General features: G+C 35.7%; 5 protein-coding genes and 1 long non-coding RNA gene across 9 annotated transcripts; 3 read left to right on the forward strand and 3 right to left on the reverse strand.

Annotated features, from left to right (window-relative positions):
• Nucleotides 1–264: 264 nt before the first annotated feature.
• Nucleotides 265–941, reverse strand: LOC111778126 (ethylene-responsive transcription factor ERF003-like). Its single transcript, XM_023657789.1, has 2 exons — nucleotides 808–941; nucleotides 265–736 (listed from the first exon to the last, which is right to left on the reverse strand). The coding sequence occupies exons 1-2, from the start codon at nucleotides 888–890 to the stop codon at nucleotides 271–273; spliced, it is 549 nt and encodes a 182-aa protein (XP_023513557.1). The 5' UTR covers nucleotides 891–941; the 3' UTR covers nucleotides 265–270.
• Nucleotides 942–4,867: 3,926 nt separating this feature from the next.
• LOC111778173 lies at nucleotides 4,868–6,032 on the reverse strand. The gene is made up of 2 exons (XR_002812497.1): nucleotides 5,589–6,032; nucleotides 4,868–5,441 (listed from the first exon to the last, which is right to left on the reverse strand). It is a non-coding gene; the product is annotated as an uncharacterized LOC111778173 (long non-coding RNA).
• Nucleotides 6,033–9,114: 3,082 nt separating this feature from the next.
• LOC111779405 (deSI-like protein At4g17486) lies at nucleotides 9,115–11,114 on the reverse strand. Its single transcript, XM_023659576.1, has 3 exons — nucleotides 10,770–11,114; nucleotides 9,883–10,170; nucleotides 9,115–9,644 (listed from the first exon to the last, which is right to left on the reverse strand). Exons 1-3 carry the CDS (start codon nucleotides 10,903–10,905, stop codon nucleotides 9,391–9,393), a joined length of 678 nt encoding a protein of 225 aa, XP_023515344.1. The 5' UTR covers nucleotides 10,906–11,114; the 3' UTR covers nucleotides 9,115–9,390.
• A 1,406-nt stretch (nucleotides 11,115–12,520) lies between these two features.
• LOC111779404 (uncharacterized protein At2g39795, mitochondrial) lies at nucleotides 12,521–14,578 on the forward strand. Its single transcript, XM_023659575.1, has 3 exons — nucleotides 12,521–12,844; nucleotides 13,626–13,933; nucleotides 14,120–14,578. The coding sequence occupies exons 1-3, from the start codon at nucleotides 12,599–12,601 to the stop codon at nucleotides 14,280–14,282; spliced, it is 717 nt and encodes a 238-aa protein (XP_023515343.1). The 5' UTR covers nucleotides 12,521–12,598; the 3' UTR covers nucleotides 14,283–14,578.
• A 1,792-nt stretch (nucleotides 14,579–16,370) lies between these two features.
• On the forward strand, nucleotides 16,371–18,450 carry LOC111778681 (40S ribosomal protein S12-like). Its single transcript, XM_023658646.1, has 5 exons — nucleotides 16,371–16,459; nucleotides 16,717–16,770; nucleotides 17,283–17,571; nucleotides 17,958–18,023; nucleotides 18,121–18,450. The coding sequence occupies exons 2-5, from the start codon at nucleotides 16,763–16,765 to the stop codon at nucleotides 18,178–18,180; spliced, it is 423 nt and encodes a 140-aa protein (XP_023514414.1). The 5' UTR covers nucleotides 16,371–16,459; nucleotides 16,717–16,762; the 3' UTR covers nucleotides 18,181–18,450.
• Nucleotides 18,451–19,266: 816 nt separating this feature from the next.
• LOC111778683 lies at nucleotides 19,267–25,511 on the forward strand. 4 transcript variants are annotated; one of them, XM_023658649.1, is made up of 15 exons: nucleotides 19,269–19,531; nucleotides 20,118–20,321; nucleotides 20,401–20,582; nucleotides 20,751–20,877; nucleotides 20,955–21,134; nucleotides 21,986–22,036; nucleotides 22,154–22,847; nucleotides 22,923–23,260; nucleotides 23,351–23,455; nucleotides 23,589–23,662; nucleotides 24,187–24,238; nucleotides 24,412–24,477; nucleotides 24,577–24,620; nucleotides 24,760–24,831; nucleotides 24,924–25,511. In XM_023658649.1, the coding sequence occupies exons 1-15, from the start codon at nucleotides 19,430–19,432 to the stop codon at nucleotides 25,144–25,146; spliced, it is 2,514 nt and encodes an 837-aa protein (XP_023514417.1). In that variant the 5' UTR covers nucleotides 19,269–19,429; the 3' UTR covers nucleotides 25,147–25,511. The 4 variants fall into 4 exon arrangements, with proteins under 4 accessions (XP_023514416.1, XP_023514417.1, XP_023514415.1 ...); XM_023658648.1 differs by having other exon boundaries at nucleotides 19,267–19,531; nucleotides 22,154–23,260; nucleotides 24,755–24,831; XM_023658647.1 differs by having other exon boundaries at nucleotides 19,270–19,531; nucleotides 22,154–23,260.
• The last annotated feature ends 1,285 nt before the right edge of the window (nucleotides 25,512–26,796 follow it).

The raw sequence follows: 26,796 nt of genomic DNA on the forward strand, positions 1-26,796 counted from the left end.
ACTTCTAAATTATCAAACTTTCAAATAACCCATTCAAGTTGACATAATTAACATTAAATTTCATATGATCCCATCTTCATATTACTACAAAAAGTTATGATCGTCACAAAAACGCATCATATTTCGAGATGGGTCGGTTTTAAATTCCTTTTTTGATCAACATTTCTAATGATTTCATATATTTATATATATATATATATATATATATATATATATATATATATATATATATATATATATATATTAGTAAATCTAGAGGGGAATTTGGAGCTATGTAATGATTTCAAACGGTCCGAGATCTAGCAACTCTTGTATCATTTGTTCAATGTGATCGTCTTCAAGAGGTTGAAGGCATTGCTGACGATGAATGTTGTTGTCGTTGTTGTTGATCTCCATTTGGGCTTCGTCGGAGTAGACCCATGTTTCTTCCGGTGGCCACGGGCCGGTGGTGGTTCTGGAAATGCTCGGTGGAGGACCGCCGTTCGGGTCGAACCCAGGGTGTTGCTTATGGATGTGTTTTTTGGCGATTTGGAGTGAGGCTAAATGGCATTTGTGTAGTTTGGCTATGAGCGCCGGTGAGAGAAGGTTGGAGGAAGAAGAAAAGGAGGGTTGATCGTTGAGATTGAGTTGGAAGTTAGTTCTAGCTTTGGGGCCGCACATCAACCTCGCTGCCTCGTCGTAGGCTCGGGCTGCATCCTCCGCCGTCTCGAACGTCCCCAACCATATTCTCGTCTTTCTGAAAAAGAAAGTTTTAAGTAGAAGGAAGAAGAAAGTTTGTATTTTTAGTGTATAAAAGAAGAGAATTACAATAGAGGGTGGCGAATTTCGGAGACCCAAGAGCCCCAATGTCGTTGGCGAACACCCCGGTACCGTTGTTGAGGTCGGGCCATGGCGGTCGTCGGAGAAGGAGGAGGAGGTTGAAGAGGAGGTGCAATGGTGGAAGAGGTCGGAGTTTGGTTGGTGATGGAAGTGAAGAGAGAAGAGAAGTATATATAGACCACTTTATGGCATTACTATTGGAACCTTTTGGTCATTTTGGTCTCAATTTCCCTAATTTTGGCTTTGGTTCTTATTTTCCATTTTATTAATCTTTTCAAAAGCTTCAATTCTTAACCCATTTGATGTTTTCTATGTAACCAAACAAAGATGTCATTTTTCCAACGTTTATGTTACAATGTTTCATTAACTTATCCTTAATTTTCACCATGTTTTAAATATTATTGTACTATATTCCAACATTATTAAGTACATTTCATTCTCCCCCACCATTTTTGTTTTTCCTTTCCTTTCCTTTCCGTTTTTGGCCGGTTGTGGGCACCCCGACACTTTCATTCATAGTCACGTACTCTAATACTCTGAGCTACAGACCCCATTTTGTCTCCACTAGACAGACTCCATTTTGTCTCTACAAGACCTGTTCCCAGTTCTAGTTTATTCTGTTTGTCAACGAGAGAGGTCATTTTGCAACCTAGAGAGGTCATTTTGCAACTTGACCTTATGCGCCCTTCAAGTGTGCACTTAACATCAAGGAGTCTGCTGGCAAAGCTTTCAACAACGATGAACACCCCTAACCAATCACATTTTCTCCATATCGATATATGATGCTAAACCGAAGTTGAGCTCGATCGAGAGGAGTAGCCCCTTTGGTGGCTCTTCGAGACAAAAGCACTCATAGGAATGATGCTAATTTCCATGTTTTTTTTAGTCTCGTTGGGTTTCGAGAGTCTCCCTCTCTTCGTCCCTTACTCGTCTTTTAACTGTCATCATTCTGTGGATGAAGAGTCAAATGTGAGGCTGGCAATCAAAGTTCTCTCGGAGAATAAGAGAGGCGACCTAAGATTCTTCCCCAGGGCCATGAAGGCGATCGAGAACGGCAAGCCACTTTTATAAAGTATTCAAACTCAAAGGATTAAACTTGAACGCTACCTAGGACTCGAATGATTCCACACAGCATAAAGCTTCAATCAATATGTCATTTCAGTCCGATTTTCTCTTTTGGTCATTGATTTATTCTAAAATTATTAAATTACAAATTTTGTCCTCTATTGAGATTATTTTCAATTATTTTGGTAATTATAATTTAGTCAAATCTCACTAATCGTCTATATCGTCAGTATATTAATAATGGTTGATATTTTATTTATTTTTTTTATTTTTATTTTTTTTGGACAAAGCCACATGAATTTCAATGTTGAGCATTTAAGATGGGTGATGAAAAAAAGAGGTCCACCACGAGACGACGTCGCATCGCATGCAGCACCCATGCAGGGCCTCATGGCTAATATCTTTCTATATTTTCAATCAATTGCCATTCATTTGTTCATTTCATACACTTTTTTTTAATTAAAAAAAAAAAAATCCCATATGCTTTCCATTTTTAATTCCTTTTTATAATTTAAGCTTTTTCCATGTTATATGTTACATTTTTATTATATACTTTCTACATTTGTATTCCCGTAACGACTTCGAGTAGAAGATGACCAAAGCAAACAATAAAAAAATGACTTTATTACGTTTAAAACAACCTTATTTTTAAATTTCACCTTAAGGGCGTTCAAAAATTCCGATCAACTCAACTCAGTACGGCTTGAGTTGGGTTATCGGGTTTAATGAAAAGAAATTAGTTCATGGGTTCTCATAAATCTTGATTGAGTTCAAAAAAACCGACCTCATTATTAATTATGATTTTTTTTTTTTTTATTACTTACAATACAATTTTATATATATATAATTGAGTTGGATCTAAAAAATGTCCCAACTCACGGACAATTTTACTTCACCTAAACGGCTTCCTATCCAATATCAATAATGTTCCTTCACACTTATATAGTCATAATCTTCCTTTTATCTATCTACTGTAAGACTTTATTCTGCATTCCCGACATAACCAATGCATCAAACCGACCTTTGAATAAATCTCTCAACACTCCAAATTTTCACAAATATTCGTTTTAAATGTTTGTCATTATTCACTCCCAATTTTAACGAAAAAAAGAATTATACCCCAAAAATTCTTTTTTTTTTTAATTTTAGAAATATTTTGTAACAATATAAATAAGTATATTGTTATGGGAATTTTAAAAATGGTAAATTAAAATAAAGTTAGTTTTAATTAATTGGTTAAGAGAGAGAGTCTAAAATATTTCATCTTTTAATCATTTTTTAAAATTAATTACAATTTATAAATTTGAATTTGACTAAATCAAAAAAAAAAAATTATGGAGGGAATAATTATATTATTTATTTATATAACATTTCAAGCTCTTGAAAAGTCAATTAAAGGGTTTGGTATGGTATGCTCTTTGCATGCTTATAATTTCAATAATTAATTATATTATGAATCAACGTCATCCTATTATTTTTTATTTTATTATAGCCTTTCATTTTTCCACGTTATTCTAAGTTTTTAGATTTAGTTCACACTCACTTACCGAAGATTTTCAAATATCACTCCCCAACAAAAAAGTCATCCCACCATAGCAGGTGGGCTAGTTCCTCTGTCGTCGTCGCGATCAACCCGTTTAGCATAATTCCAAAGAAAAATTGTCGATAAAGCTAGTGACGACATTTCTTTAGTCCTTTCAAAATGAAAGGCAGGCAATGCATGTTACTAAATTTGAGTCGAGGTCGAAATTATTTTATTATATAGTTTCTAATACTAATTATTCTTTTTTTTTTAATATGAAACTATATGAATTGGAGATGATGAGGCAATGCCTAAAAAGACTAAAATTAAACCCTAATAAAAGCTTCAATTGGATAAGATTAATTCTAATTTTAAAAACCATAAATAGCAAAAGAAGGGGGAAAAGATTGGAATGATTTGATTGGCATTTTAAAAATAGAGGCATGCATTTAAATTTTCTAAAGTTTAAAGGAAAAAAAATTCACTTTTTTATTTTTAAAATGGAAATAAATACCAAATTCTAAAGTTCTTTTCTTTACATATACTCAAACAACCAAAACAAAACAATGTTTTGAATTATTATTATTATTATTTAAATATTTTGGAGGGTTATTAAATAAATAATAAACTTTTTGATTCTGTGGGCCCATTTATAGATCTTAATCCCTTCCCTTTTTTCTTTTTAAGAATTCTAATATTGACCATTGCTTTTTTGTACCTATTTTCTATTGGCAGCTTGGGCCCAAGCCTGTGTACTTATTGGGCTTTGCTGCCCTTTTTATTTTTTATTTTTTGGAATTTTCTTCTTTTCCTTTTTGTTTTTTATACAAATAACTTTTTTTTTTTTTTTTTTTGGTTCATCAAAATTTTTTATTTTTTGGAAAAAGGAAATTTATTTTCATTATGATTTTATTTTCCATTTTAAAAAAAAAANAAAAAAAAAAAAAAAAAAAAAAAAAAAAAAAAAAAAAAAAAAAAAAAAAAAAGTGAATCTCGTCTAATAGCTACCTATGGTATGGCTAATGAAAAAAGAACTACTTTAGTTTCAAAATAATTAAATTAATAGACAAAACAATCATTAAAAAACAATAGTGACATAAATACTTGAGCTTGAGAAGCTTCGGGTCCAGTCGGTCCGTAAAACTCACTCAGATAAGCAGTATTATTGAACTAGACAAAATAATAAGGAATAAAACCAAAAACGGATAAAGCACCTAAACTATAAGACAAGTAAGCTTCTCCATACCATATAAGTGCGCAGCGAGCCCATGCAAACGGTTTAGTTAAGATATGCCAAATTCCACCAAGTATATAAATGGAACCTAACCGAGCTAAACGTAAATATTAAATTACTATAAGGTGTACTATTTTATCTTTTGAGTAACTTTTGAGATCTAAACTCAAATGTCATACCAGCAATGAACTCAATTAATAACTTTAATTTTCAAATGGGCCATAATCTGTTCACAGAATCAAGATTATATATTGATAGAGATTCACACACATACATGTGTAGATAGAGATTATGTTGCACATCTCTGGAACACATGGATCAATTTGAGGAATAGATAGATAAATAAACGGGAATTTCATTTAATAGGAGAACAATCATCCTGAATGGATATTGTTAAGAACATATTAAAAAACTACACTTTGTTGGTGATTTAGATAAGAGGGAAAAAATGAAATGGGAAATCCACAAGTTAGGAACTTGGAAAGGAAGTGCAAACGGGATGATTCAGATGCAAAAAGCAGAAAAATATGGGAACAAGTAGATAATGTAAAAGAAGTTTGGATTGCTCAATGATTTGGAGGTTTTAAGTAAAAGTATGAACTTTCACGACTCACCAGGTAAAAGCCCCTCCTTTATGCATGCCTAGTATATAGTTCCAATAGAACTTAAAAGCAAGAAACCAACTTGATTTTTTTTCTTACTTGGTAGTGATGATTCAGTGCTTGACATCAGTGTGTATGCACTTCACAGCAGATTCCGACACTGGACCCTTTCATAATGGAACAAAGAAAAACATCAGATCTGCAGAATGGCCAAGAAAAAATTTAGTGTTCAGATTTGAAAGCAATATTTGCAGTCTTTGTCCTAAAAAGTATAGGCACCATCAGATCAAGCAGTTTCAAGTGGTAAGATGCATCAAAGAAAGGACAATAAAATAACATTTCATACCACTTTTCTGAAATGTAGGAAGATAAAAGTCATGTGCTTGTTAATAATGCCATCTTAATGATTTCTGAGGTCCTGGCCAATTTGATATTATATTATACAGCAAAATCCAAACATAACCCGTAACCCCACCATCCTTTATCTTGATGGGAAAAGGTAAAAAGAGTCGGAAGGACAAATGTAATGGCTCAAGCCCACCGCTAGCAAATATTGTCTTCTTTGGGCTTTCCCTTTTGGACTTTTAAAATGCGTCTGCTAGGGAGAGGTTTCCACGTCCTTATAAAGGTGTTCATCCTCCTCCCCAACCGATGTGGGATCTCACAATCTACTCGGACTTAGTATCCTCGCTGCACGTCGCCCATTGTCTGAATCTGATACCACTTGTAATGGCCCAAGCCCACTGCTACTAGATATTGTCCTCTTTTGGGCTTCCCCTTTCCGGTTTTCCCTTAAGGTTTTTAAAACATGTCTGCCAGGGAAAAATTTCCACATCCTTATAAATAGTGCTTCATTCTCCTCTCCAACTGATATGGGATCTCACAATAAACTCGGTAAACTTGGGTCTTCATTATGACAGTTAAAAGTAACTTTACTTTATTTAGAATCATCCAAAGAACGGACCTCAGCCTTTCCTTCAACTGAACCACACCTAAAAGAAAAAAGAAAGGAAGCTCAAGTTCAGTAGTACATAATGCAAGTCTACGATTCCTGGTAGCACATTTTCTGATCTTGTCTCCTCAACGAGTTGTTGGATAGCTACTTAGGACACTGTACATCAGTCTGGCATAGCAATTAGTTCTTCCATCCAATTACTTGAAGCAAACAGAATGAAAATTTTGAATAATCAAAGGAGAATAATGTTGAAAAGCAAACAGAGAATAGAACAGGAAATTATGTCAAGGTTAGGCACAATAATAATGCATCAATAACAACAAAACTCAATGAGCTGGAAAGGTAGCCACACATCTAGTCTGCTATTCTAAAGGAAGCTCTTATCTTATTTGCAATTGATAAGAATAATAATTATATCAACAAGCATGGGTGGATGTGGGGGATAGTGCGGGGAAGTTGATAAAGATCAGTATCCATTTACATATTGCTTAAATGATTCATAATATCATAACTGTAACTTCAAATTTATAGCAGATCACTAATATGTGATCTCTTCCCTAACCATACCATAGGACACGGAAACAAATGAAAGCTCATACTCAAAGTGAACAATAAGGGCGTGTTCATTCCAATAAAGAGTTAACCTGGATAAGAGCTAGAGGGATAAAGATGACTATTTGAAGGAAGAGTCAATATTTTGATCGAGGAGAGAATTGCTGAGAGTGTAACCAAAATCCCACGTTAGCTAGATATGGAGAATATCATAGATATATAAATGATAGACAATATCTCCATCGGTACCAGGTTTTTTTGGGTGATTCTAAAAACAAAATCATGAAAATTTATACTCAAACTGATAGATATTATGTTACTGTAAAGATGTTTCATCAGTTCATTGTCCTTGATAATTGATATACTTATTAACTAATTGAGATATGTTCAATCAAAATGTTCTTAAATGTATACTCATGGTAATTTCATTCTCATTGATAAGGGAATAGCATCGAAGGCATTCACATAATATCATCAGAAAAGAACTCACACTCTAAATTAGCAGATATAGTATACAGAAGTTAACGATCATCATCCATGCCAAACAAGCCGAAAGCTACGGCCCATTCCAATTGAAATCAAGCTTTCGTACAGTACGAGAGTAAGATATCATTCCTGTNAAAAAAAAAAAAAAAAAAAAAAAAAAAAAAAAAAAAAAAAAAAAAAAAAAAAAAAAAAAAGAACGTTCCTAATAATAGAACTCAGCGCAGAACTATAGTAAGGAAAAAAATAAGACAAAAATCTTTCGAAATGATGGAACAACAGTGCATACATCGGTTACGTCTCAGCCAAAACAACGGGAAAAAAAACATTTGAACATGAACTTCTCAAAAAACCATGAGCAGAAACAACGATAGCAAGATTCAGAAAAATGAATTTACCAACTCCTTCCATTTCATATGGATTAAAGAACAATCGAGACAGAATGAGTAGCAGATAAAGAAGGAGAAGGCATCAGTGCCAATCGCGAAAGGGAGTGAAGAGAAATGTGGCGGGGTGATCATCGGCAGAATTCCGCAGAGAACGAAACAAAAAATTTAGCCGCTATGAACAAGTGTCTGCGAAACATGGCCATTGATTGTGGGCTTAGAAGCGGCCCATATGAACCACATGGGCCCAATATTGGATCCACGTTTTTTAAAGAAAATTACGAAAACCACCTTAAACTAATCATTTGCAAAATCTAATTATAGTCGTTCACAAAATTAAATTCATTTTGTATGTTAACCTATATTAATAATTTAATAATATACCAAATTTTGTTAACATTTAGATTTTTCAATACAATAAAAAAGAAAAAATGGTTTATTAAGCTTATAAATATTACTTTTATATATAAGTTTATTATTAATTTGTCTACGAATTCAAATATATTTTTAAAAAATCATAAATACTTTTTTTTATAAGTAAAAATAATTTGATATTTTTATGAGCAAAATATTTAAATATTATGGACCACAGCAAATATTTAGCTTCGAAGTAGTGGGAGGAGATTAGGACTCTAAACTCGTGTCGGTTGAAGAATGAGCCGGCGACTCATAGGCAGTAGCTTGGTTAAGGGAATCCACCGGAGCCGTAGCGAAAGCGAGTCTTAATGGGGCAATTGTCAGTACTTATGGACCCGAACCTAGGTGATCTATTCATGACCAGGATGAAGCTTGAGTGAAACTAAGTGGAGGTCCGAACCGACCGCTGTTGAAGAATCAGCTGATGAGTTCTAGTTAGGGGTGAAATAGTAGTAATTCTTGTAAATTTGGAATTTTACTAAATAAAAATACTTTAATTTATTATTTTTATTAATTGAATTCACGTGGGAATCTTTAGTTTATTATAATAGGATGTTCATTTTTTAATATGAATTATTTAAGAGGAGTTGGAGGATTGAAATTAAGATTTTAAATGAAAATAAATAAATAAATAATTATAAATAAAAGTTTAAGATCCATAATAAAACTTTTTAATGATTTATGGATCAATTTATTTTATTAATAATGAAAAGCAGATAAATTTTTTTAGGGATCAGACCCAAAATTTAATCCAAACTCTTTTTCTATATTTTTTTTTTTCTGGCATTCAAATTATTTTAAGAAAAGTGACGTCTTAACAAACACTGGGTTTTCTCAAAAGCAAAAAGTCCCAATTATTTTGTTCAGAAGGCAAGTAATAATTATCACTATAATATATATATATTTAAGATTGATATAATTATAAAAATCATTATAAAAAAAACAATAAATAAAAGAAAAAGAAAATTCCAACTCTCAATCATCTTAGGTTAGTGTGCTCCATGATTTTCTAATCACTTTGACATGAAGATTGTGATTACTTATACTTCAAGTAACAAAAAATCTACACTTTGTTCAGATTATGAGAATATGAATTGGGATTTGAAGTTCACAATAATATCAACTTTTACAACTTGGAATTGTTCCTTTGGAGTATTCAAAATGATGGATGCAAAAAGAAAAAGAGGGGGAAAAAGAACAAGAAGAGGGGAAAAAAGAGCATTTCAAGGGAATCCAAAGCATACAAGTGAATGCTTCTGATCGAGAGTGATATTCCAAGATCACAAGGAAGAAGACATAAAGGAAAAGATAAGAACTGTGACTGTTTCATATCTAGGAGCTGTGATGTCCATATATCAGGAAGATGAAGAATGAGAAAACAATGGAGAAGATGGAGGAGGAGCTCGTCTCGTTCGGCTTCTTCCTCGACGAAACGTCGACGAAGGAGAAGAAGTTGCAGAAGAAGAGGGATTAGAATTGGGAGTTTTGGTGGATTGACTTGTTAAATCCTTCTTTGTTTCCATGGTTACAACTTTGTCTTCAATTCTGTGGTGGTGTCTGATTCTGGTGGAATTGAAGGTCACTGGTAGAACACAATTGCAAAGAAAGCCTGAAAAAGAAAAGGAAAAACAGCACACATTGATCCAAAATGGTGTAGCACAGAATCAAGCAAGCTCACAAGAAATATAACCAGAACCAACAAGATCAGAACTCCAGATTCACAAGCAAAACAAAAAAAAGAATCCAAATGCTAATCTGGTTGTGTTCTAGCCCTTTAAATGAACTTCCAATCAAATTCTAGTTCTAGCAAGCCACAGATGGAAAAAAAGAAAGAGGTGTTTTCTTACCAATTCTAGCAAGGCGATTAACCCAATTTGGGATGGAATTTTCTGTGAGTTTAACACAAGCGTCGTTGCAAAAATGGTTGCAGTTTTTGGTGATTAGATTATAAGCATTTCCTTTGTAGATTTGAGCAAGTTCCTCCATTAATGCTCTCACCTCTGATGGTTTCATATCTGTTTTGCCTATCAAAACTGACTTCCTAAATCTAAATCCATGGCATTGCTTCGGCACTCCTTCAAAAATTCCTGTTGTTGAGTACTCGTGAGCTCCAAATGCGTATTCCACACCGTGAACTGCAATTCAAAAACATCAAATCGAGTTCAGCAAATATAGCTCAAAGATCTGACAGATTGAGCGTATGAACTTCACCGGCACCGAAATCGTATACAATAACGAAAACGACCTGGTTCAAACGGAAAGCTGGAAATAAAAGAGAAATCAGAAACGAGGTTTCCACTTGTCGGAAAATTTACTCGTCTGCCGAATGGGAAAATGTTCGAAGTTCGATGTAGTTAGTAGCCTAATTGACAGAAAATGCAAAATCGAGAACAGAAATACCATAAATGAGCCGATGTCGTTATAAAAAATAAAAAAAATAAAGAAGAAAAAGAAGAAGTGTTAGAATAATCAGAACAATTTTTCTATACTGATGCATCTCTCGAGTCACACTGCACATGTTTCAATAAAATCTTTCACACTCTCCGATTCATTCTCCCTCAGAGCACAAAACATGGAAAACGGAGTATATCGCATCGCATCAACGAATTAGCAAGATCACAAGAAACGGCAAAGCATCATAAGAGCTTCAGCTAAGAGAAAACAGAAAGACAAAAACTCACGAAACGCCTTCGAAAACGAAGATCAAACGGAAGCCATTACAGCCATTACTGACCTTGAACTCCTGAATGGAAAACACCAAGGCCAAACCAGTAAGCGTAGCCATTAATCGCGGTCAGATCGTACACATTGAGGTACACCGGCACGGATCCTCCGGTTTGTTTCCGGACTGGTTTCTTAAACAACAACATTCTTCAGACTTCAATTCATCGCAAAGAACAAAAAAACTCGCAAAAAATGGAGAACGAAAAACACAGAGTATATCCTGAAGAGATGGAGGAAATTTTGAAATTCAAAATCTGTCGAGAAGAATGGTAACTCTAATTTCTTAGTTTCAATTCTAACGGGCGTCACCGGCGGCGACTCATTGTTGAGTACCTTAGATATGATCTGGACCGTAGTTGATTCTAGTTTTGTAAGGGTATATCATCGACCTTAGTTTGGAGCTTAAATTACAGTGATGCCACTGAAGGCTTTTCAGTTTTACTTCGTTTAAATAATAATTTATTTTAGCTCGAGAATTTTAATTAGTAATAAACACTAATAATTACAGAATTTTAACAATTTAATGTGTAACAGCTTAATTTTATAAGTTATTGCCGTGAAAAAATTCAATATTTATTTAATCCTTTTAACTTAAAAACAAATTTACTTTTCTTTTAATGGTCTATAATAATTTTAAATTTTAAAATATACATTTTTATTTATTTTGTTATTTGCATTTAAATTTTCATATAATAATGTCAATGTGAATAATAAAAGCGGCGTGACATGTACACTTTTTTTTCAATATTTAATATCTAAATAATTTAATATGTTCAAAATATTTGGATAAGACCAATAATTTGTAATACGGGTGACTTAGTTGGATTTTCGTTATTAAAAAAAAATATTGTTGGGCTGTCTAGTCGATGAGGTGGAAAATTATTTTTATATTCACTTTTTTTTTCTTCATTTTATTTATTCATTTTTGTGAAGATTATTCTGATTGTACGAGACTAATTTATGGAGCGATCATGAGTTTATAATCAAATAATACTACTTCACTAGTGTGAGGTATTTTGGGCGGAAGCCCAAAGCAAAGTCTTATGCTCAAAGTGGACAATATCGTACCATTGTAGAGAGTCGTGTTCATCTAACATGGTATCAGAGTCATGCCCTAAACTTAGTCGTACCAATAGATCAGTAAATCCTTAAATGTCGAACAAAGGACTCCAAAATAAAAGAAGTCGAGCTCGATTAAGGAGCGATTAAGGCCATGCCCTAAACTTAATCGTGCCAATAGATTGGTAAATTCTTAAATGTCGAATAAAGAACTCCAAAAGAGAAGGAGTCGAGCCTCGATNAAAAAAAAAAAAAAGGAGTCGAGCCTCGATTAAGGGGGAGGATTATGCCCTAAACTTAGTCGTGCCAATAGATTGGTAAATCCTTAAATGTCGAACAAATAACTCCAAAAGAAAAGGAGTCTAGCCTCGATTAAAGGGAGGTCGAACAAAGGACTCCAAAAGAAAAGGAGTCGAGCCTCGATTAAAGGGAGGTCGAACAAAGGACTCCAAAAGAAAAGGAGTCGAACCTCGATTAAGAGGAGGATTATGCCCTAAACTTAGTCGTGTCAATAGATTGGTAAATTTTTAAATGTCGAACAAAAGACATCGATTAAGGGGAGGACGTACTTTGTTGGAGGCCACGCAAATAATATTGGTGTGGAATTGTGATATCAAACAGACACAATTGTCGGATAAATTTGTAATTTTATATTTTATTTATTTATCTATTGTTATTTCTTAATTTAGTAGCGGAGGACTGTGGGTGGGCTTAAACCCTAAACCCCAACGAAGATCAATCTCCTCTTCGTCTTCCCCTCGATTCAAATTCATCACATCAATGGCGCGAGTGATTCGACCATTGAGAAGATGCCTTCAGTTTTCCTCTTCTTCTTCTCACAAGGCTCTCATGTCGCAGGCGCACCGACTAAATCCCATTCCATTTCCTCCTGAAAACCCCTGCGTTCTCTTCAAGACACTGCGCCATTACATATCCGAGATGCGTAGATCTGCGTTTGAAGGCAGCATTCTCAGACTTCTCCGTAACGAAATCCGATATGAACTCGAACGGCATCCTCCCGATCAGGTTGGCTTCTCTATTATTCTCTCTGCCGCGAGTTGAAATATGAAATATGAGAAGTTCTAGACGAAGTTAATTTAGTGCCTAGTGGATTATCGTAGTTCCTCAATTTTGGTATTGTAGCTCTGTAGTTAGTTTGGAAGAGTTCTTGATGTTAATACTTGCATGTATGGATGGGTTCTGCCTTCGAAGTAACAGAAGCTTTATGAGTGTCCCCAAATTAACTGGACGCGAAAATTTCACGAACGTTCAGAAAATTGAGCATCGCCGTTGTTTAGTGGGCTGTTCTTCCGAGGTTCAGCTCTTTAGTAAAAAATTTCGATTGAATAATTTCGTCCTCCATGCTTTCCTTGAACTACTAACATCTCCGTAGGAGTGTTGTACTTTTAATTGGTTAGGTGATGTGGGATCAATCTCATTTTTCAGCCACTAACAATGCAAGTAAATTGTGGGTATTTGGAATTGGAATTTGCATTCAGATATTCTTGTTTCGATGCTTCATTCGCAAAGGCTAAATCGCCATTAAACCTTAGCGGATTGGTTATGGTAAATTTAATCGCATATTATATTCAAATACTCTTCAATTGTCAGCTAGAAATTGGTACAAGGCCCCATAAGCAGATATTAGTGTTAATTGGAGAGAAAATAACATTATAAGTCCTGATACTACGTTGAATCACCACTGAAACATTAAACAGAATACTCAAGCTGTTGGTTTACATTAAATAGCTTTAATTGGTTTTGATTGTTTTCCAGTTTCGATTTTGAGATCTCTTCTCATTTTCAGCCTGTTACAAAATTTGGCGCCTTTACAATTGATGAAAGGCCAGGCGAGCAGTGGATCAGATTGGAAAGAGAGTATGGGGAGAATGAGAATATAAAGATTGAAGTGACCATGTTTGATCACGCTAGGACGCCTCCTGGGGAAGATGTGCTTCTTCACATTACCATTATTGTGAATATAACCAAAAGAGATAGCAGTGAAGTTTTGGAGATTATGTGTTCAGCTTGGCCAAATGATCTAGAGATTGACAGGCTTTTGACACGCCGAGGTGAAAAGATGCCAGCTCAACCCTATGCTGGACCAGAATTCAAGTATGATTTCCAACGCCCTTAAATATTTTTTGTACTCTGATTCTAAGTATGATGAACGGTACTAGCAAATAATTATGTGCATATGATGTCGGTGACAATCTTCAACTTATTGTTCTTATTTAAACCTTGCCTCAATTATTAAATTGATGTTTCTTCCAGCTTCCTGAGAATTAATTTCGTGCACAGGGAATTGGATGATGACTTGCAAAACTCACTCTATGACTATCTTGAAGCAAGGGGGGTGGACGATCAGCTAGCTGTTTTCTTGCATAAATATATGAAGAACAAGGATAAAACCGAATTCATTAGGTGGATGGAAACCGTAAAAGCATTCATTGAAGTTAATTGAAATTGATTCTGCAGTATTTTCAGATGAGAAATAGTTGTTTGCTGTTGGCGCTACCGATATCTATTTCTGGTATGTAATATTGACCCTTTTGTATTAGACTATCCAATATATGAAGTATTTTATACAAAATTAAAGAGGATGATTGTCTTCATAACAAGATTCCAGCTTCTGTTCCTGTCTACTCTCCGAGAATACATTATTATGTGACTTGTATCTTCAAGGTCTGAACTTTCCTAGTGGATTAATCGACTGTAAAGTATAAAAGATATGAAATCAAGAAAATGGCTTGTCAACAATCTTATGCCACATTAAACCTACTTGATTTCAGTAGAGATGATCTGTTGGGTCTTCCCTTTTCATTGTTTCACAGTTTTTTTTTTCCATGCGTATTAGTTTTATCGTCTGTGTCGAACATGAAACAAGATTTGAATTATTGACCATTACTATTATCAAGAGTTTGCACTTTTTTTTTTTTTTTTTTTTTTTACTAGAAGGGAAAGTCTAAAGAGACAATATCTGTGGTGGACTTGGGGTGTTACAAATGACATCTAAGCTAGACATCGAACAGTGTGGTAACGAGGATATTAGACCTCGACGGGAGTGGATCGTGAGATCCTACATTGATTGGAGAGGAGAACGAAACATTTCTTATAAGAGTGTGGAAACCTCTCTCTTAAGAGTGGAAATCTCTTCCTGTAGACGCGTTTTAAAACTTTGAATGAAAGTTTAAAAGGGAAAATTCAATATTGCTTTAAAATTGTGAAGGAAAGTCCTCAAAAAAAAAAAAAAAGAAATTTAATATTGGCTAAGGGTGGGCTTGAAAGAAAAAAAAAAAGTAAACAGCCGGAGAAGGTAAACTTTAGTTTTATCTTCTTACAGTTACAGCCTCAGAGACAAACCTAAACAGTCTAGCTGATGCAGTTCATTATAATATTGTTTTGGATCGAAACACGAGTCTCTATTTGTGACAGCGCCATGTCGCCATCAAACCTTGCTGCTCCCCTGCCTGATGGCAGTACTGGTGAGGCCCCCGACAGATAATTCTCCAGCGATGGCCATTGGCCAGCTGCCATTTGCTTGTAAAAGAGGCTGCATGTCCCAGACATCTAAGCTCAAATGGATGAAAGGTGTTATAACCAAATAATACTATTTCATTATTATGAAACATTTTGGAGAAGCTATGAGAGCTTATGTTCAGGATGGATAATATCATATTATTGTGGAGAGTCGTGTTCATCTAACAAAAGGAACCAATAATCGATGCATACATAGAAGGCTTGTGAATCACTGAATGCGCATGAATTCCAAGTGATTTACTGAAGCCCGGCAGAGCAAGAGCACACGCTCGAATTTATACCCAACTTGTAAGGTGTTTTAGCGACTTTTCTGTCTCGCCTGTCAGCATTTTGGTGGCTATCCATTGAAACTTGTTGCAGCAATGGAAGTTCATCTGCTAATGAGTTAATTCCAGTGGTTTCTGGCTCAGGTTTTGCAGCAAGATTCATGGGTTATAGAACTTTGGGGGTATATACTTCCTTTTTAGATGACAAAACTTACTTATTTTGAAATTATTACGGAAACGAAAATGCATGAAATGGTATGAAAATTTTAGAATAAATTACTTTTATTGAGCTTTAAAATATCACAACGCGCAGAATGCAACTTATTTTGAAATTATTACGGACTTAACTATTGAATTAGGTTTAGACCGACCAATGTTTAGAGCTCGATAGAAAATGAACCGATTGATAGATCCTCAACCCTAAATTCATTATTATTTTTTTATCTATTTGTTAAACTAAATCTCGAACTTTTTAATTATTTATATATATATATATATATATTTAGAGTAAATGCTTTTTTTCTATATTTTTATTTGTAATCAATTAAATTTTAATTTAGGATTTTTTCCCTATATTTTTATTAAAAGAATATTAGATTTAGAATTTAGGATTTATGGGCCGAATTTTTAGGTTGTAAAGAACTCAAAGTAGAAACAAATCAAAATATTGAACCCAATACTGACGGCCCAGCTTCTTTCTATATCTACGAAGCCCAATAAACGAGCCCATTCATATGACACCAGAGGACTTTCATAAACCCCTAATTTTCTCTTCAAATTCCCTCCTCTTCTCAGTTATTGTGCCGCCGCCGCCGTCGTCATCTCTCAATCTCTGGTAATCCTCTCTCTCTCTCTCTCTCTCTCTCTCTCCGGCGAGCAATTGTTGTTCTTCTCACCCATGGCCATTGTTATCTCTTCCCTTTTGTCCACAATTACTCAGATCGGCCCATATTTGACTATCAGAACCGAAAAGCCCCCTCCCCCATTAGAACGAATAGATTAGTGGATTACCCTACAAGTATTTGATTTCTTTTCAGATTGTTGGTTCTTGGTTTCATTTTAATTGGTTTGTCTGTTTATTTTGTTTTACAGTTTCTTTGCTACAGGAAGGAGAACTAACTTCTAATTGAGAAGAAAAATGTCAGCGTGAGTAGAAACTTGTTTGTAACAATTGCTATTTTCCCTATCAATTGCCATTTATTTTTGTGTTATATCTAGTCGCTTCGTTTTCAATGTCTTGGATATAGACAATGCTTTCATTCATAAGAAGTGAAATCTGCTACTTGCAATCAACTAGTTGAGCGCTTGCTATACTAGGGTATGATTTAGAAAGACGTTTATTCATGGAGTCTCGATTGGTGAAGGCGATTAAACTGTAAATCTTGATGACTTGAGATGCTTATTAATACGTCTTGGTCTTGGGTCGTACGAATTATGTAACTTTGAACTTCTGTATGTGATTTATACGTTGCTCTGTAGTATTAGTTCGTTAAGGTTAATGGTTCCTCATATGTCACTTGTCTAGTAGTGAACTACTATTGAAGCTTCTTCATTTGTTAACGAATATTTGCTGCAACGGGTTTATAATTGCCTTAAGCTGTTTAAGCAGTATGCCATAGAGGAATATTGAAACCCTTTCAACTTGTTTTCTTTTGCAGTGATGAAGGTGCAGTTGTGGTTGAGGCTCCCGCCCCAGCTCTAGGTGAGCCGATGGACATTGAGACTGCTTTGCAGCTTGTTCTTAGAAAGTCATTGGCTCATGGTGGGCTTGTTCGTGGCCTACACGAGAGTGCTAAAGCTATTGAGAAGCATGCTGCTCAGCTCTGTGTCTTGGGAGAAGACTGCAATCAGCCAGATTATATCAAACTAGTCAAAGCACTTTGTGCCGAGCACAACGTCAACTTGATGACAGTTCCTAGCGCAAAGACCCTTGGCGAGTGGGCTGGTGTAAGTGTTGTTTAATCTTGTTTAGACATATTTCTTAACTTTCCATCTAGATAAAATAGTTTACCTTCTGCTCGTGTTTGCTTTATCACTTACACCATTATGTACTATGCTATACTAAATCCACCAAGATTGCAAGATTGAACCTATTACCTATCAATATTTAGCTTCACGTTTACATGTTCTAGATTATATTAGGATTTACCCATAAATCTTTATGCTAAATTAAGAGAGATTTCTTTGATTCCTGCCTAAAGTGACCTGCTAACACCACCTTGATAACTTTGGTTTTGCATTCTACCGTTTGAGTCTTCCTAAAATTAGTAGCAGTAGTTTCCCATATGAGTTCAGCACAAGTAATTTTCTTTTTCATATTTTGTCTTATGAAGCTATGCAAGATTGATTCTGAAGGAAAGGCAAGGAAAGTTGTCGGTTGCTCTTGTGTGGTAGTTAAGGTACATCTGTGTGCTCATTCACTTCTCGAGCGAATATTCTGCTCATTATCTTATAAAACACTATTGTTTACTTGGAATTTGAATGTGTTATTCCCAGGACTTTGGTGAGGATCACGAGGCACTTCACATTGTTCAGAAGCATGTGAGTTCAAATTGATTATCAAAATGGTCTGCCGAGACAACAGTTGTTGGTCTCACTTAGAAAGTTTTTGATCGGTAGTTATGTTTAGATTTGGCGCACTGTTTTGTTTCTTAACACCCTATAATGTCTTCTTCTTTGTTTATCAATTGGAAAGACTGGTTTTTATCCTCCGAGTCCATTGATGTGGAGCTCATAATCATTCCGGCAAACAGAACAATTTGTTCATCAAGAGGCTCCTTGCCAAGGAAAATCTGGAATTGATATTTATCATCTTTTTATGCTGAATTCATACTTAAATTAGAGTTTTAAAATGACAATCATCCTCGTTTGAAGCTCGCTGAAAGAAAATGATCTGTTATTTGCTGTTTAAAGTCATTCTTCCAAAATTAATTTACAGCATGAAATGTTGTTGATAGTCAAAAGATGAACTTGGGGTTTGTATATTTCATAAGAAACTCTCCATGATCTCGAAACTTATGTCAGGTCGATCTTAAAGGTGATTGTCAGAAAATAAATGCATATGTGAATAATGTGACTGTAATTATTATCCATAATTTTGCTGTACTGTTTTTTCCAGGTAAAAAAATGGTTGGTAATTATGTTCTGAATAGAACGAAGATTAACTTACAAAAACACAATAAGTTAAGTTTAAGATAAACAATCATACCAATTTGTACTAAGCAATATTTTCAGGAGACAAAATGACAAACAAATGATGTCATATCATATTAATTATATGAATGAAGCCAATGCATATTATAGGCATGAAGTTTTCAAGGACAATACAACAAACAAACCCATTTTGGTTAAATGGGAACACATGAATTTGGATTCAGAGCAATTTTGGTAAAGAACATGCTTCAAATTCAAAAGCAATATTAGTATTTGATTCTCAAGAAGACAATAAATGAACATTTTGACTGTTGGAATAATTATAAAAAAATTAAATTAAATTAAATTCTCAATAACTCAGTTCATAAGTTGAATGTGGTCACACTCGCATTGAACCAGTGCTAAGTAATCAGCGCCAAAAACGAAGCCAAAAGGCGCCAAGGGAAAAAGAGAACGAACAAGAAACGAGGGAAAAAGAATTGAACTTTATCGGATTTGAAGCCCAAAGAATGAACCAAAATTGATTCCAAGCGACAAATCCGAAACTACCCATTATTCTTCAACTCCCTATTTGCATGCTCCAAACACCTTTGAAGAAGACGTAGCTGTGGTTTCTATGACTCATTTCGACGACTGAATTGAAATTTTTGATATGAGCTCGTCTGAGAAAGAGCTCGAGGAGCAGCTTAAGGAGGTCGGGACTGAGCTCCTAAACCCCCCTTCTTCCACTGATGCGCTACTCAAAGCTCTCGATGTAAGGATGCGATTCTACTCTCTTCTCTTTTACACTGCTCATTTCGCCTCTTGTTATGCATAATTTTTCTGGGTTTTCGTTAATTTACATGAATTTCAAATGGGTTTTTATGGGTTTCACTTGAGAAACCACCTGTTCTTATCTCTTCATGCCTCGATATGAATTGGGGGTACCAAAGATTACGCCTCTTTCCCTAACGCTTTTCGAAGATTTTAAGGTTTTCTGCAATTTACATTAGCTTACCAAGAAAATATTGAGTCAATACTTCAGTAGGACTCGTAGAGTAATAGGGGAAATTCTTGCAAGGTAATTGCCCCATCAGGCCTTCGTGATAGAACACTGCTCATTGTTCATCTGCCTGCCACCAAATTCTTTGCTACTTTTTACATGAAGGGTAAGTTTATTATGATTTTTGGGATCCAGCCAACTAAAAACATGTTCTAAACCTAAAATTAGTGTTAGGGGAAGCGTTTAATTAGAGTTCATTCCAAAAGTTTTCCTCTAGGAGTTTCGTTTGGGATATGCGTTCCGTTCCCCCTCGAGGTAGTTAGTCTGATTATGTAACTTCTGTCCCAATTTTGTTCAGAAAGCTGAGTGTCTATTAACAAATGTGGAGCAATCGCCAACGAAATCTATGCGTGATGCACTCCTGCCCTTGATGAAAGCGTTAGTTTCTGATAAGCTTATGAAGCACTCAGACGAGGATGTCAAGGTTACCGTAACATCCTGCATTACCGAAATAACAAGAATTACAGCGCCAGATGCCCCTTACGATGATGAGAAAATGAAGGTAACTCTGAAGCTGCTTATTCTCGACAAGCATGTTCTGGTGGATTTTTTAGTTATTTCTTCGATTTCCACTGGTGCAGGTTACTTTTCAGTTGACTTTAGAAGCTTTTAGAAAGTTGTCACATATGTCGGGTCGTTGTTATACAAAGGCTTTATCCATTCTTGACGCTGTTGCAAAGGTCCGTTCGTGCTTAGTGATGCTGGATCTGGAGTGTGACAGTTTGATTCTCGAGATGATCCAGAGTTTTCTAAAGATCATTAGGTATCTTAATTTCTTCCCCAATTAGTTTCATGGTAGTTCGTAAAATTTTCTTTTCGTGCTATTTTAACCTCGATTTGGAGAGATTTCTCCGATCTTAATGTTATGTTTCTGACATTCTAAATTTTATTTTGTTCGTCTAATCTTGATTTATTTTCTCCAAATTCTAAGGTCCAACCATCCACCTGCTGTTTTTTCAGCCATGGAAGCAATTATGACTAATGTGTTAGATGAGAGTGAAGAAATCTCATCGGATCTTCTCAGGCCTATTTTAGTTAGTGTCCGAAAGGAAAATCAGGTATCTCCCGTGTTTCTTATTCCTAACTTTATTTCTTTTATATTATCCTCGATTAATTGGTTCGCCTGTTATTATAGGAAGCAGGTTCTATTTCGTGGAAATTAGGAGAAAAGGTTATGTCCAACTGTGCTACTAAGCTTCAGCCTTATCTTATGGGTGCAATTCAGTCTCTCGGTGCTTCGTTGGATGACTATGCTCCTATAGTTGTTTCTATATGCCAAAATGGAACGGTTAACATTGATGCTGGGAATCATTTGGTGAGTTCTACCGACTAATACTGAAAGATGTTTGAATTGGTACTGTTGAGAACGGTTATATATAGATGAATTGCCTCATAAAGTTAATACGTGTGAGATCTCACATCGGTTGGGGACGAAAACGAAGCATTCTTTATAAGGATGTGGAAACCCCTCCCGATTAGATGCGTTTTAAAAACCTTGAGGGGTAGTCCGAAAGGGAAAGCCTAAAGAAGACAATATCTGCTAGCGGTGGGTTTGGGCTGTTACAAATGGTATCAAAGCCAGACATTGGGCGATGTGCCAACAAAGAGGTTGAGCCCTGAATGAGGGTGAACACGAGGTGGTGTGCTAGCAAGGATGCTGGGCCTTGAAGGGGGTGGATTGGGGGGTCACACATCGATTGGAGAAGGGGACGAATGCCAGCGAGGACGTTGGCCTCGAAGGGGAGTGGACTGTGAGATCCCATATTGATTGGGGAGAAGAACAAAACATTCTTTATAAGGGTGTGGAAACCTCTCCTTAGTAGACACATTTTAAAAACCTTGTGGGGAAGCTCGAAAGGGAAAGCCCGAAGAGGACAATATCTCCTAGCGGTGGGCTTGGGTCATTACAACGTTTGCTTAAGAATATATAGTTACTCGACACAGTCTTGTGCTCATGGGCATCAAGCTCCAAGAATAAATGCCTCGGTTATTTTGTTAGAAGAGCCACATAAGCAACCCGATGTCTTAACCTAAATATATGTATAGAGCCGAACCTCATTCCTCTTTAGTCTTCGTATTATCTTTGAAACTAACTAAACTTCATGTCAGATCTTGATGAGATGATCCTTTTTGAAACTGCTTATGACATTTTATTGAATGATTCAGGAAAATGGAAAGAGCGAAGAGAAGACGATGAATTCAAACGAGCCAACACCGGTATGTGTTTTTATCTATATGTTATCAAATCTCCTCTGAATCCCACACCCTAAAAAAAATCGACATTAGCGGCTTCTGGAGTGCAATATCATAAACTAATATATACTCGTGCCAAAGGTGACGGAGAGGCATACACCAAATGCAAGTATTGAAGAGAATCCTCAAACCGATGCTGCTTCAGAATCATTGATATCCAATGGTATAGATGCAGCCAAGAATGACAACATAATCAAGGCGTCCTCGAGAAAATCACGAAAACAGAGTAAGCAATCAAAAACGACAGAAACTGAAAAACCTGACGGTTTAGACTCTGTACCAAAGAAACGAGGCAGGAAACCGAACTCCTTAATGAATCCAGATGAAGGCTACGATCATTATTGGATTGGAAAAGGACGGGAAAAGTTCAGGCTATCCAATCGCAGAAAGTCTAATGTCGAAGAAACTAATTTTTCTCCTGTAAGACGAAAAGTAAGAAAGGTTTCTTTGCCAACAGAGGTAGAAAAAGAGTCTTCACATGCTGAAGAGAAACGTACACGATCTGAAAACGAAGCGGATAATGAGAACATGAAAAAGGAAGAAAAAGCTCAGGTGAGTTCGAGGAAATCTAAAGTTGGCAAGGCTCGGAAGGATAAAGGAACTAAAGTTTCTTCCATAAGCCGAGGTGAAAAGGCTTCTTTGTTGACGAAGGTAGACGAGGAGTCCTCTGCACATGCTGAAGAGAAACATATACAATCGGAGGACGAAATGGTGAACGAGAACATGAAAAAGACAGAAAAAAAAGCTCAGGCGAGTTCGAGGAAATCTAAAGTTGGTAAGTCTAGGAAGAAAAAAGTACCTAAATTTGCTTCTGTAAGCCCAAGACTCGAGACGGCTTCTTTGTCAACAGAGGTAGAAAAGAAGTCTTCCACACACGCTGAAGAGAAATGTATACAATCTGAAGACGAAGTGGTAAACGAGACCATGAAAACGATGGAAGAAAAGGCTCCGGCAAGGTCAAGGAAATCTAAAGTCGTTGAATCCGAGAAGGATAAAACAACCCTCGATCCTGGATGTGTTGTTTCAGAAGATACTTCCGATTACAAGGAAAAACGATCAGTGCATTTGGTTATGAAGTTGAGAGCGAAGAGCACCGATGGGGATGAATCAGCAGACCGAAAGGGTGTTATCGTGAAATCTCCAGATACTAATATGGATAGAAATGTTCATAAATCATCAACCTGTGAGGTACCACGAAAATTTCTTCGCTATTTGTCGTCTTTATTCTTCCGGTGCACCTTTTTATGGCATCTCGACATGTTCTTATCCACTTAATAGGTGAAGGATTCGAGATCTGCCAAGTTAAATGGCGATGATTACTCGGAAGAAACGGTTTCTTCCCAGGAAAAAGCTACAAGGAAGCACACCATTGTGGAAAATGAGGTAAGAATTTTATAGTTTCCCTTTGTCTTGTAAATTGAAAGCACCTCATACTTCGATGATTCGAGATTAAGATATTTTTTTCAAATTTATTCTTGTGATGTCTGCTAACTCGTATTATCGACGTTCGTTTCAGGTAATAGACATATTAAGTGCTGGAGAGGAACTGGTTGGTCGGAGAATAAAGGTTTGGTGGCCCCTGGACCAGAAGTGAGTAACCCTTTATTTATTTTTTCCCGACGAAGTTGTTTATGACTTGCTCCGTTAAAGTTACCGAATCGTCGAGCCTTTAATACCAACTTCGAAATGAAATGCTGTGGACACCATAGTTGTGCTTTATGCTTTTTAGTGCTTTCTCTAGTTGAGAGTAGAGTCACGAGGGTGCACGATCTAAAATAATGAAACCGTGACATGTTGCGAAATATCTCCCATATATATCTCTACCAGATCTTTACGAAATATCTACCATATATATCTCTAACCACAGGAACCAAGGAAAGTTGTAACCTCAAGGCCTCGGGCTATCAGGTGTTTGCTTCTTGGCTACCCTGAACGTGTCATAGGGTATATATTTCGGCATTCAGCCGATAGGAGATGCGTAAATAGTCGGGATGTCATATTGGAGGAGGATGAAACTAATTGGGGTGGAGAATTAGCAAGGGCGATACCTTGCACAACGTCTGCTAAAACCCGACATTTACGAACTTAAAACTCCTTATTTCTTTGTTTTGCAGGTTTTATGAAGGCATTATTCAAAGTTTTGACCCTGTTAAGAGAAAGCACAAGGCAAGATAACCTTATCCTTCCCTCAACCATTTTATAACCAGTTCATATTATGAACAGCTTCACTTCATATATAACCACACCTTTGGTTTCGGGTTTCGGGTTTCGGGTTTACCTTTCTTGTCTTCGACTGTTTCATTTTTCTGTAGTTTCTGAATCCTTTTTATTTTTCATAGGTGTCGTATGATGACGGTGACGAAGAACTATTAAACCTCAAAAAGCAAAAATATGAGCTAATTGGAGTAGGTGTCTCACTTTTAACTATTTTAGCATATTTCCATGAGTTTTGTATGGCCATTTAAATTTGATTTCTCCTACTTTTCAATGTTATCCTGATGCAGGATGAGGAGACGGGTGTCCAGAAATCCGAAGCTTCGTCGGATATGTAAGCTTCGTTCTTACATAATCATAATTCGCTATAGAAATTTGTTCGTTTTAGCATCTGGAATCAACATGACCTGAAAGTTAACTAGTCGTTCGGTTTCTATATTGTTGTGATTGAGTTTTGTTTTGTTTTAGCGTAGACCTCGAAAGAGGAAAGGGAAAATCAAGTCGGAATCGAACAAGAACGAAAAGACCAGTTTTCCAGCCAAAAGGTTGCTACTTGCTTGCTTGTCATTTGTTTGCTTGTTTCATTTCACACTCTTATTTGCCCTCCAAGTTCTATCAAATTTTCATGGAATTATAGGGGTAGACCCAGGAAGAAACCTCAAGTTGAATCAGCAAAGCCGACCGAGAAAGCTGCCGATACTTCCATGCTCAAGAAACCTGTTATTACCGATGAATCAATGGACGATTCTGGGAGCATCGACAATGGTTCGAAAGGAAATGATAAAAAGCTTATAGACCTGATAGAAAACAATAGACTAAGGATTAGCTTAAAGTCGAAGCTGAATGCAGGCCGGGATTAACGCCCCGGAAACAAAGCAGAACCTCTGGATTAAGAATTTAGCAGTATTAGAGGTACGAGTCGTCGTCAGCATACCGTCGTTTTGGGCGTTAGGAAAGACCATAGATCAGCTTAGTTCCTTTGTTTGTGTCATTAGAAGTAGAAAAGAAAAACAGTCTTTGATCTAACCAGTCTTGTAAACAGTACAGCAGCCATCATATATAAACACCTCCATGCCTAAATCAGTTGCAGAATGATAGCAAAAGCAGACAGTTTTGTGTCAAAGCTTGACCTTCCTGACATGTGCAGATAATGTAAGTTATGATATTTGATATACATGGACAGATCCTATGCTGAATCGGGTTCGGTTTTGTACCGAATTTTGGAGCTGTAAGTTCGACGACGTCTTAAAGCTTCGTTTTTTTAACGAACCCGGAACAATAGTTCTTCCTTTCTTGCTGAGAATGGTAAGAATTATTGAGAAAGTTAGGTTAGAAGAATGGATATTGAACATGTAAATTGTTTTAATTTAGTTTCTATGGGTACTAAACACTAAAAAGTAAAAAGTGAATTTAAATTATTAATCTTTTGCTTAATTTCTTAGCTTACTCTAACTTTAGATGGAATGTATAATCCTAAAAAAATATAATTATTTTGTAATTTTCAAAAAAGAAGAAAAATATTATAGGAGTAATGTTTGTGTGTGAGTTACGTTAAGAATATTATTTACTAATCATTCATAATAATATCTTTTTTGAAAAAGCATGTGCAATAAATTTTTATATTAGTATACTATCGGCCTTCTTGAAAAGCATTTTTTACACTATTTTGATTTGAAATCATCGTTAGCTATGCAGTCGAGGCGTGAGCGGGTGGTGAGTTGTGGGACTATAGAGGTTAAAATAGAATTGAATCATCATTTCGACTCGAAAAAATAAGACCCTAGTGGTTAATCATAGCAAATAATAAAACAATCTATGGAAAATTGGAGAGGTGCATTCCCTCCGCCTCTATTTTGCTATCTACCACAACTGCCAGTGAAGACAAATCCATACCTTGACTTTGATGTGATCTAGGAGTCCAGGCAATGGAATTGTGAAATCGAGAAGGTAGGAATAAAAAGACATGCATAGGAACCCGGATAAAGATTATTAAAAAAATAGCACACATTTCAATCGGAAATCCACGTCGGATGGCGGTGAAACGAAAAAGGCAATTGAAGCTCTAGGTCCTTTTGTGATAGTCTTCACGAACAATCATCGTCAGAAATCGAACTAGCGCTAGCGAATTAAGTCACAAGCTTATAGACCGACAGAATTCAACTGTTTGTTACATTTGAGCCGTTGTTATGTTTTTTATATAATGTTTTTATTTTAGTAAAATAAAAACAAAATTGATGTATTTCTTTTAGTATAATTTAAACATGATGGGTGGGAATTTCAACATTTTTTCTTTCAGAAAGAACCTATGATAAGTCACAATCACCACAAATCATTATTCACTTTCTCATACTTTTCATGGCAACAGAGCTTTTAATTATTAATACATCGAATAATTAAAATAAAATTAATAAAAATAAATAATAAAAATAAAAAAAACTAAAATTTTGTCATAAAGAAGGGCCCCTTTACTTTCCACCTACAAAAGAAGACTCATAACAGAGGCTCTCCTT

This window comes from Cucurbita pepo, chromosome LG17 (genome assembly GCF_002806865.2).
Source record: "Cucurbita pepo subsp. pepo cultivar mu-cu-16 chromosome LG17, ASM280686v2, whole genome shotgun sequence".
NCBI lineage: Eukaryota > Viridiplantae > Streptophyta > Magnoliopsida > Cucurbitales > Cucurbitaceae > Cucurbita > Cucurbita pepo.

Bases quoted from the DNA above. Each gene is read 5' to 3' on its own strand.
- LOC111779404 (XM_023659575.1), top strand. From the start codon at position 12,599: ATGGCGCGAGTGATTCGACCATTGAGAAGATGCCTTCAGTTTTCCTCT. The intron at 12,845-13,625 runs GTTGGCTTCTCT...TCTCATTTTCAG, and splicing joins AACGGCATCCTCCCGATCAG to CCTGTTACAAAATTTGGCGC. The intron at 13,934-14,119 runs GTATGATTTCCA...TTTCGTGCACAG, and splicing joins TATGCTGGACCAGAATTCAA to GGAATTGGATGATGACTTGC.
- LOC111778126 (XM_023657789.1), bottom strand. From the start codon at position 890: ATGGCCCGACCTCAACAACGGTACCGGGGTGTTCGCCAACGACATTGG. The intron at 737-807 runs GTAATTCTCTTC...TTTCTTTTTCAG, and splicing joins GAAATTCGCCACCCTCTATT to AAAGACGAGAATATGGTTGG.
- LOC111778683 (XM_023658647.1), top strand. From the start codon at position 19,430: ATGAGCTCGTCTGAGAAAGAGCTCGAGGAGCAGCTTAAGGAGGTCGGG. The intron at 23,261-23,350 runs GTACCACGAAAA...TCCACTTAATAG, and splicing joins ATAAATCATCAACCTGTGAG to GTGAAGGATTCGAGATCTGC. The intron at 23,663-24,186 runs GTGAGTAACCCT...TTTGTTTTGCAG, and splicing joins TGGTGGCCCCTGGACCAGAA to GTTTTATGAAGGCATTATTC.
- LOC111778681 (XM_023658646.1), top strand. The intron at 17,572-17,957 runs GTAAGTGTTGTT...TGTCTTATGAAG, and splicing joins CCCTTGGCGAGTGGGCTGGT to CTATGCAAGATTGATTCTGA. The intron at 18,024-18,120 runs GTACATCTGTGT...TGTTATTCCCAG, and splicing joins GCTCTTGTGTGGTAGTTAAG to GACTTTGGTGAGGATCACGA.
- LOC111779405 (XM_023659576.1), bottom strand. From the start codon at position 10,905: ATGTTGTTGTTTAAGAAACCAGTCCGGAAACAAACCGGAGGATCCGTG. The intron at 10,171-10,769 runs GTCAGTAATGGC...TTTGAATTGCAG, and splicing joins TTTCCATTCAGGAGTTCAAG to TTCACGGTGTGGAATACGCA. The intron at 9,645-9,882 runs GTAAGAAAACAC...TTTCTTTTTCAG, and splicing joins TAATCGCCTTGCTAGAATTG to GCTTTCTTTGCAATTGTGTT.